We start from the raw sequence: 10,572 nt of genomic DNA, 5'->3' as shown, positions 1-10,572 counted from the left end.
CTCTTCCGATCACAGTACCTATGAGTGGCAGGCCTCTTCGTTCAAGATAGTGTCACGCCAGTGCACTCCGATGACATAATGCAGACAGGTATTGATGAAAGCTTGGAGTTTTGGGTAACAGTGGAGTTCATTCCCCATGTGCTACTCCCATTAACAACACCGAAAGGACACTAGCAGATAACAGTCTCAACTTGATCTTAGTGATAAATAACTACATTTCCAAATTTTAGACGGGGCAGCGCTGTCAATTCGTCGGCAACATCCAGTTCGGCGCCACCGTAGGCAGAAACAACGGTTCCTAGGTATGCCAATTTTGATCGATGCTTTCGATGCTCCAAATCTACTTGCCTCTCTTTCCAAATCAAGAGCCATTTGGCCAAGCTCCATAACCCGGCGAGAGGGCAAACAGATGTTATTAAAGTAGTCGAGGTGTTCAAACACCGATGTCATTGTCCATTGAACTCCTCCATGTCCACCGGGCAAGGCAGCATGAAGAACACAACCGATTATATGAAGAAATAATATCGGTGACAAGCTGCAACCCTGGCGGACTCTGCTTTTTACCGCAAAATCCTCAAAGATTTTATTTGGGTGCAGCACGTGACATTTTGCTACTTTTGCTTTGTTACTCTGATAATAGCTATTCGTTTCTCTGGAATGTCCCTCCTGCGTAGAGCACTCCAGATACACTCTCTGTTCACACTATCGAAAGCTTTCTCGAAATCGATGAAGAGCAGGTGCAGCGAAGATCTAAATTCTGCGCACTGTTCCAAAATTATCCCTAGGGTACTGATGTACTGATTCACCAGCTTGTACTCAAAGTGTGGGGCAGCTGATGACTGGCATAGAGGCATTATCTGTCCCATACATAAAAAGGAAGATATCACGCAATACAGCAATTATAGAGGTATCACGTTGCTGAGTGCCATCTATAAAATACTGTCCGCTATCTTGCTAGGCCGGATAGCCGCATACGCCTAGAACATCATTGGTCCATACCAAAGAGGCTTCATTACAGACAAATTAGCAACAGATCAGATTTTCTCTCTGCGGCAAGCGATGGAAAAATTATTGGAATATGGACATCAGTTACACCATATATTCATCGATTTTAAAGCCGCCTATGATAGCACTGCCAGGGTAAAACTGTACACTGCCATAAGAGAATTCGGTATCCCGATGAAATTGATAAGACTGACTAGGCTGACCCTGACCAATGTGTGAGGCCAGATCAAAGCAGCAGGATCACTAACAAGATCATTCGACATCGACAACGGTCTACGAAAATGGGATGTCCTATCATGCGTCCTCTTTAACCTGTCCCTCGAGAAAGTGTTCCATGATGCTGAGGTAAATGCAAGGGGTACGATCCTCTTTAGGTCCACCCAAATACTGGCCTATGCTGACGATATCGACATCATGGGAAGAACGACACGAGACGTACAAACTGCTTTCATCCAGATCGAGCAGGCGGCAATCGAGGCGAGATCTTGGGCTGCACATCAATGAAGGCAAAACAAAAGATATGGTGGCAACGTCAGCACCAAAAACGTACCAACAACATCAAACCGCACTGGTCAAACGGGAAGAATAAAGAAAGGAGACTACAACTTTGAGACCGTTGATAATTTCTCCTATGTAGGGTCGAAAATCACAACCGATAACAACTACGACGATGAAATCCTCGCAAGGTTTTTGGCTGCCAACAGAGCCTATTTCAGCTTACTACAACTGTTCCGCTCGAAACGTCTCACGAAAGGGTTAAAGCTCTTACTGTACAAGACAATGATCTTGCCAGTCCTCATGTATTCCTCGGAAACTTGGGTTCTTAGCAAAAAAAATTGCGAACTCTTGGCCGCGTTCGAGAGAAGAATTCTCAGAAGAATTTTTGACCTTCTACATGAGAATGGACGATTCCGTAGCCTACATAACGACAAAATCTGTGAGCGATACCATGACCGTCGGGTGGTGGATAAAATCCGGCTGAATAGGTTACGGTGGGCGGGTCACTTAATCCATATGGATGAGGATGATCCCACCCGGAAAGTCTATAAGGGCAATATCTATGGTAGAAAAAGAAGACGAGGCATACCCTGCCTGAGGTAGAACGATGGCGTAGGCCAGGACGCCAGACAGCTTTAAGGGATATTGAATTGGTGGACCTCGGCGCAATACTGGGATGTCTGGAGTTTCTTATTAAGGCAGGCCTAGACTGGATACCGGTTGTTCGCCGTTGATGATGAAGAAACCTACTCCGAGCACATGGTTTACTGGATGACCACTATAATATATGGTGTAGTGGCTCTTCTCCCTATCCAACGCATTTCCTGCAACGCTGTTACACCAGCCCTATATTGGGGCAGGGTATCGGCCAGCTGCTTGGTAGCTCCAGCTCTGTACAGGGAGCGCACGTTCCATGAGAAAATGTGCAAATCGTTTTTCCGTTGTCGTTGCCAGGTAGGTCGCTGTAAAGTCCATCCTGATCGACGCTCCTTCTGTGGCTTCGTAATGTTGGTTTTTCGTGTAGGGTTGTCAGCCATACCCAACCCCCAACTTGAAAGAGCAGTTGATACAATTTCTCCCATTTTTAGAGCGGGAGACTCGCTTTCATCATTTTCCGTCTGCAGCTTTTCGTTAAGAATGAGCTCCCAGCGGCAGGCGTTTCCCAGGTTATATGTTCTACCGTAGGTATGACCACCGTACCAACTGAACTTATGGCAGGCTCTGCGCTCGAACAGTGTGATACCAATAGCGGTGGAAGTTACAGACAGTCACGAACCTCCAACTATTACCGTTACGATCACTAAGACCATGCTTCCCCATCACGTGTCCGAGTAAGGTGTTGTCAGATCCCCACCATGGCATTCAGATCACCCATCACGATCGCAATGCAACCTTTAGAAGCCTCCTCTGAATTGCTTGTAGGAAGCATCCTTCTCCACTATATCAAAAGCCTCTGTTGGAGTGTAGCATTTTACAATTGTGATGCTCCTTAGTCGATAGGTTCAAAGACATGGATAGCATGCACTTTCACAATCAGAAAGTCTTGCTGTATCTTGAAGACTAGAGATGCAACCTTTTATCAAAAGATTTCTGAGATGTTCTTGGCTTATCACATTTAATTCTAGTAATTCGGTGCTGAAATTTCGTGATCAAACGATAATTTTTCATTTGTAGTGCTAGATGCATACGATGCCATAAATGGCCTCACTTTTGTGTTTTTTTGTTTTCACAAATCATAATTCATGCAGTGGAGGGTTAATATTCCTTTTTTCGAAAGTACTTGGTGGAGTTTGAGATTAAGAATCTTCCAAGATTGTGATAACTCAGAAAAAATGGATATTTGAGCACAGACCTAACGTTATTAGAAATGTGGGCACGCTTTACTAAGATAGAAGTGGATTTCATATTCATTTTCACGTGGTCATAATTTAAATGTCACTCATTATAAATTGAAACGAATTAGAGGATTACCCCATTTGCTGCATTGCGCCTGCAATATATGCCAGGCGCCATGGTTATTTGGAACATAAAACCGTCAAAGAATGCAGAGAATTACGAATCTGTTCATCCACCTTATCCTCTCTACTATTCATTAGTATCTATTACTGGGTACGGCTTCAAAACTCTGAATTCATTTACTCTTCTACTTACGAATCAACCAAATATCAGTTTCGGTGACCAGAAATATTCAGCTTTAAGGAAATGCATGCTACTTCCAAGCGCACTATTTTGCACTAATAGTTCTCATGTATTCCGTTGGCGCACCGGGCGCTTCAGCGAAATACCGACATTTCTCTCTCTTCTCCAAACCAAACTCCCAGCAGGTGCGGAAACGTCGTGCGAAAACGCGCTCTCGTTGCCCTCGTGCAAACTCGATCCAATCGGAGAGCGCCCAGATGACAGTTGATAACTTTCTCATTCGAGCCGACCAAGTTCATGCTTGAAATTCATGTGGATTTCTCTACGGGTCGTGTGTGCGTTTGACGGTCGCATGCGGAGAGTTTTGCAAAAAGAATCAAATTTTTTCGTTAACGAAATCGAGTCTGTGATGCGCGTGTAGCTTAGATTCACGTTAGCTTCGCTCCGGTCTAAATTTCGCATATTTCATATTTTGTCATTCCCATTTAGTCGAGCTCCGAGGCTTTTTCGATAAATTGTCCCCACCGATTTGACAGTCAGTGGCTCGAGGAGTACGTCGACGGAATATCTTGCGGATTCAGTGTCGAATTCCCACTAGCAAGCCGGGAAAGTTTAGCGGACGATTGTAATTTGTGAATTGTTTTTGGGTGTTTACACGGCAGCGGTTGGCCTGGTGCTGGGAGTCGGCACGACAACGGCTGTTCCGGGGAATTTCAGGGCCTAGTCAGGGTGCAAGGGCGACAGCAATCGAGCGTCGACTGTCAGATCTTTTCTAATTTTCTGGAATTCGGTTGAAATTGCGGGTTGTAGTTTGTAAACAGATTGGCAACTTGAAATTTGTAGTTACGAAACGGTAGGCGGGTAGGTACCTGTTCATCGCGATAGTCGTCTTGCAGTCGGGCGGCAAGTATCGGTCAGAGTCAGTCAGTCAGTCGGTGTCGATAGTGGGTCAGTCGAGTTCGCTGAAGCTCCCAACACCTTGCATCCCATCTCGCGCCGCGAAAGCATTTATTTTTGGCAAGTTCTTGGCAGTCGGCTGCTGACGGTATTGCGTGAGCTGGTTGAGCAGGCAGGAAGCGACTCGTAAACGTAAACGGCCGGAACAGCGTCGTAGGCAAAGAGGAACCCATCCACCTCGACGTGCTGAAAAGGATCGCGGCCGAGTGATTCCACGCAATTGTTATTATGAATTTTGACGACTATGAGATGCTGCCGACGACGAGTGCCGCGACCAATATGACAGCGGGCGCGATTGCCGGGGTCCTGGAGCATTGTGTAATGTACCCGCTGGATTCTGTGAAGGTGAGTATTAGATGTTTGCGAGGAAAGTGTTTTCTAAACTGCGGGCCCCAACGGCCTCGCAACTGCACGCATTCCGATCAGAAAACCAGTGCAGCAAGCCCCGGGGCAATAGAGTGTGACATAACCTCAATCTCTCATGCCAGTGATGTAATGTTCAGTGGATACTGTGCAAAAAGTATCTGAAGGAAAATTGTGACTCTGCGTTGCTGTCTTGGAAGAAACAAGTCACTGTGGACGTTTTAATTGAAACGGAAATTATAGTAAATTATATGTGCGGATGGGTCATGTTATTTGCATTGGAAATTGTATAGCGTGCGGTTACTTTGTTTACATCTTGCAGAGGTGGGTGAGCGGGCGGGCGGACAGTTGTAGGTCGGCATCGATAAGGCGGACTACGATTCGATTCACTAGAGCGCTGTGAAGCGACAGGGAATATGTGTTTTCAGATAATGTTAGAAAATTCGCTACATCATGATGTGCTTACAAAATATCGAAATAGTCCATCATTACCTGAATTGAGGCAAAAACCGGTGCTAGGTCGATCTCCGCTGATAGTGGTCGCACATGACTGCGAAGTGTGTTTGTGGCGTTGATCTTTGCGCTATGAATCAAGCAACAAATTTGAATGCGATAAAACAACGTTATCAAACGTTTGCCAGCACAAACTGGGATTCATTGCCTAGAGCCGGCAACAGATAGCGATTTGTTGTCCGGCACTGATAGTTGCTCCCACGGCAGCGCAGTCTTTAATAAGTTGTTGCGAGCCAGTGATTTTGGGTGCTTTTGCACTTAATTCACCCAATTTAAGTATGCATATACTATGTCCATCAGATGAATTATTTACTCCAGCCCAACCTTGCTAAATATTGTTTTTATTTTGATTAAAATATTAAATACAATTGAATATCTTCTATACGCTACAGTAGACTTGTTGACATTCTAACATGACATACAAGCGCAACATTATATGAATCTAAATGAATTTGAGATGGCAAACCAGCTGATTAAAGTGTGATGTGACTCCCACCAGTGTGAAGGTCACACCAGAATAGTTTGGTTACCATCAATGCTTAAGTTTAGTCACAGGTTAGTAGGTTTTGGGAGATACCATCATAATCGGGTTGGCAGAATTGCAGAGAGATATTGAGTTAGAAAACACAAAATTTGACTTATTTTCCAATAGTGGCTCTCATTTAAGGCATTCTATATGGGTTTTACCTATTTATATTTCCAGATTCGAGATAAGTGTTTGGTTATCGTAATTGTTGTTTACTTGTTACAAAGTTTTGCACGAAATTAAGTTTCATCAGTTTATTTACTGTCTTTTAGTTTTCTTTGATACTTGTGAGATCTTAGCGGATCTATTGTACAATATTACACCGTAGGATGTATATTATCCTTGTTAATAGTCTTCTCTTCTGCCGATCCGTTTATTACCCTGCGTTCCTGATTTTTCAGATTAGCTTTGCTAATTAAATATTATATATACCTCCGGAAAAAACATCACTGAATATTTGAAAACCATTTAAATCACTGTGCGCTTTACCACTTTTTGAGGTTTTATGTAAAACAACTTTATTAAAATCGGTTTACAGTCTGTCTATCGGTCACATGTACTTTTCTCCATGACAGCTGCACCGATTGAAACTTAAAATTTGGCGAAGAATTGGAACTATAAAATCCCAACACAGGGGCATAAATTTATGTTGAGTTTAATGGGGCTGTAAATCTAATGTCGAATTAAAGGTCTCAATAAGTTCTTTTAGAAGCAGATTGTAGTTTCAATGTAGATTGGGTGAGTGGAGGGTTAAAATATGCAAACTTAAAGTTAGACAGGATTCATTTTTGGAAATTGCCTAATTTAAAAATCGCCTATATGAAATGTAAGCCTGAAAATATGTACCATTCCGATATCTGCTCAAGTAAACTCGTTCATCGCAGGAGTACCACATTTTTGAAACATAGAGAATAGTATGGGGCATAACACTGTAAAGTTTCATAGAAATCCGGGCCGTAGTGTCAAAGTTATAGCGGTTGAAACTTATCAGCCCACGAATTTACTGCACCTTAAGTTTTAGGTGAACTTCTTCACTCCAGGCAAATCAGCAGCAGATCACATTTTCTCTCTGCGGCAAGCGATGGAAAAACTGTTGGAATATGGACAACAGTTGCACCATCTATTCATCGATTTTAAAGCCGCCTATGATAACATAGCCAGGGTAAAACTGTACACGGCCATGAGAGAATTCGGTATCCCGATGAAATTGATAAGACTGACTAGGCTGCCCATGACCAATGTGCGAGGCCAGATAAAAGCAGCAGGATCACTCTCAAGACCATTCGACATCAACAACGGTCTACGACAACGGGATGCCCCATCATGCGTCCTCTTTAACCTGGCCCTCGAGAAAGTGATCCGTGATGCTGAGATAAATGCAAGAGGTACGATCCTCTTCAAGTTCACCCAACTACTGGCCTATGCTGACGATATCGACATCATGGGAAGAACCACCCCAGAGGTACAAACTGCCTTCATCCAGATCGAGCAGGCGGCAATCGGGGCGAGATCTTGGGCTGCATATCAATTATGGCAAGACAAAGTATATGGTAGCAACGTCAGCATCGAAAGCCAACCAACCAATAACATCAAACCGCACTGGTCAAACAGGAAGAATGAGGATAGGAGAATACAACTTTGAGACCGTTGATAATTTCTCCTATCTAGGGTCGAAAATCACAACGACAACGACAAATGCGCGCACGGTTGTTGTCAGCCAACAGAGCCTATTTCAACTTACAAAAATTGTTCCGCTCAAAACGTCTCACCATAGGGTCAAAGCTCTTACTGTACAAGACAATGATCTTGCCAGTCCTCATGTATTCCTTGGAGACTTGGGTTCTTAGCAAGAAGAATTGCGAACTCTTGGCCGCGATCGAGAGAAGCATCCTCCGAAGAATTTTTGGTCCCCTACATGAGGATGGACGATTCCGTAGCCTATGTAACGACGAAATCTATGAGCGATACCATGACCGTCAGGTTGTGGATAAAATCCGGCTCAATAGGTTACGGGGGGCGGGTCACTTAATCCGTATGGATGAGGATGATCCAGGCCGGAAAGTCTATAAGTGCAATATCTATCTTAGAAAAAGAAGACGAGGCAGACCCTGCCTAAGATGGAGCGATGGCGTAGGCCAGGACGTCAGACAGCGTCTAGGGATATCGAATCGGTGGACCTCGGCGCAAAACCGGGATGTCAGGAGTTCCTTATTAAGGCAATCCTAGACTGGATACCGGTTGTTGCGCCGTTGATGATGATGAACTTCTTCACATTTGCTGATAAAATGTAAATGTAATGTATTAAAATGTAAGTGTGAAGCGTGTGAGGTTGACTATTATCAATACAGTCCTTTCCAGATCAAATTACTTGGGTAATTGGCTCTTTAAAAAATGCAGTGCAATTGAATTTTTAACTATGTTCACACAAAATTAAATTTAGGAAAAAAAAATGCCCACATAATTACGAGCGGGAGGGGGGGGGGGGATGTAGTCTCCTACAGTGTACCGTTACGGTCTTGAATGAAGTGCTCTAGCAAGCTTAAAGGTTCATATCCAATGGAGTTGTCGCGCCAACGATTATTATTATTATAAAATGTCGCGCGACATCAATCTTACATCAACTGACGACCTCGATGTTCTGTCCATTCAAATAGGAAGAGTGCTATGATCTGTCGGGCTCTGTTTCTCTCTTTCTGTGTGAGGGGAAGTAGTAGCGACACGCAAGCAAATGTAAGTGACTATCAGATGATGGTCCTTTTCAAGGTTGATGACAGTAGCCTTTTTGTTATGTACCAATATTCTTCGATTTGTAACTGATCGTGGTTGATTGATCTGTTTAGATGCGCAGTGCCGATTAACCATCTCCCCTACCCCTTTCTTTGAGGTAGCCCCTTCTTGAAAAGTGTTGCGCAGATTACGAGAGGGGTGAAAGTTGCAGAAATCAACAAATTTCGCGGTTGTTATGGTTAACAAGACCATACCTCTCTATCGTATGCCTATGATATTCAGATCATTCATCGTGATCATAATCTCACTTGTAGGAAGCCTCCACTATAGTGCCTATAATTGCTTATATAATGCCTTCACTTCTAATCTAGACTGGAATGTAATACTCTGTCGGACACCGGCACGTTATGAGAGCGTGTTTTGCGCGATTTTGTTTTAATAAATGATCCTACACCTTATTTTACTTGTTGTAGAATAGACTTGATTACATTTTTATTGTTAGAAAAAGGTCTTTTAAGTTAAGGGGCCATTCTCAGAAATTAACCACAAAATTTGAAAAAACATAATAATGACCCTAGAGAAGATCTGGGAACCAAAATCTTCTCCATCTCGATATCTGCCCATATAAAATCAATAAGTGAATATTATGCATATTAGAAATAGATAATTTTGCAGTTATATAGATCAAGAGCGTCATGGGAAGTTTAGTGGTAATTATACGATTGTTAATAAAGACATAGAATGTACATGCAATATGAATTCATATACACGACTAGTTTTGTATGGAATGTAAACGTTTAGTATCCAAATATTCTTACATAAAAAATCCATAAAATCTTCCATGCCTGAGGTGATGAGTTTTCGGTTTCCGACTTGTTTTTATTTTCACGGATACATATCGTGCTTATGCTTGGTAAATACTTGCCTTCAACCAAAGTAAGATTGTATTCCTTATGATCAGAACTTTGTTTTTTTTGGTATTGCCTGATTAGGGTTGATTTTATTTCTTACCACTCTGATGTCAAGCAACCCTCTCTTATTTTTTGAAATCAGAATCACTTGCATTATTTTATGTTGGTTGGAAGGACTAACGATGTTAAAAGTTTGGTCTAGGAGGAGGTAAAAAAATTACACTTAGCAATTTTTTTGTGGAAACTTATCCTTTCAAACTGAAAAGTAGTCTGTACTTTTTTTCAGCCTGTATGTATTCAGTATCTAGAATCGTCTAAACAAAAAATCATGGTGAAAAATTATGATAATGTATCTACATCATCTGTGATTTCATCTTTCTAATGAAATCCTTGTATAGTTCGATTTTGTTATTTTCCTCGGTGCTTTTAAAGTATGCGTACAGTATACATGTGTGTGTGATAAATTGCTGCCGCTGATAAGCGTCGCCATAGTAAACGTTTTCGATACCTAATTTTAAATGACGACCTTTGTCCAAATGTTTTTCAAGGTTATCATAGTGAAACGTTTCAATTTTTGGGTTATCCAATTTTTTCGTCAGTCTCTTGACCTCGTTAAACGAGATCGGATTGCTATCGTCATGGATGTTTGTACTTTTTTTGTTGTCCCGCTGCTGTAGCCTTATCACTAGCATAAAATTAACTGTGATGAAAAGGAGTCAACAGACGATATAAATACAAATTTTTCTACCGCCGTCAATATCACTGTTCTTCACACATTATCAAATTCATTATTTCAAGGCAGTAAATAGTATGTTGAGATCAACATTATGTTTGCATTTCTTCATGGATTGTCGTAAAGCAAAAATTTGTTGTTTTGTTTTCATTTATTTCCAAGCTGAAATTTACGCTGATAATCAGGGAAAGTAAGTTTCC

At 42.2% G+C, this 10,572-nt stretch overlaps 1 protein-coding gene across 1 annotated transcript in view; it reads left to right on the top strand.

Moving 5' to 3' along the window:
• The first annotated feature begins 4,827 nt into the window (after positions 1-4,827).
• LOC119650718 (mitoferrin) overlaps positions 4,828-10,572 on the top strand; it is a 63,011-nt gene continuing 57,266 nt past the window's right edge. The window contains exon 1 of the mRNA XM_038053731.1: positions 4,828-4,944. Coding sequence (XP_037909659.1) covers positions 4,828-4,944 — 117 coding nt within the window. The remainder of the gene's footprint in view (positions 4,945-10,572) is intronic.

This window comes from Hermetia illucens, chromosome 3, assembly GCF_905115235.1.
Source record: "Hermetia illucens chromosome 3, iHerIll2.2.curated.20191125, whole genome shotgun sequence".
Taxonomy (NCBI): domain Eukaryota; kingdom Metazoa; phylum Arthropoda; class Insecta; order Diptera; family Stratiomyidae; genus Hermetia; species Hermetia illucens.
The sequence above is the reverse complement of the archived record's forward strand: the minus strand, read 5'-3'. Positions and strand labels throughout refer to the sequence as shown.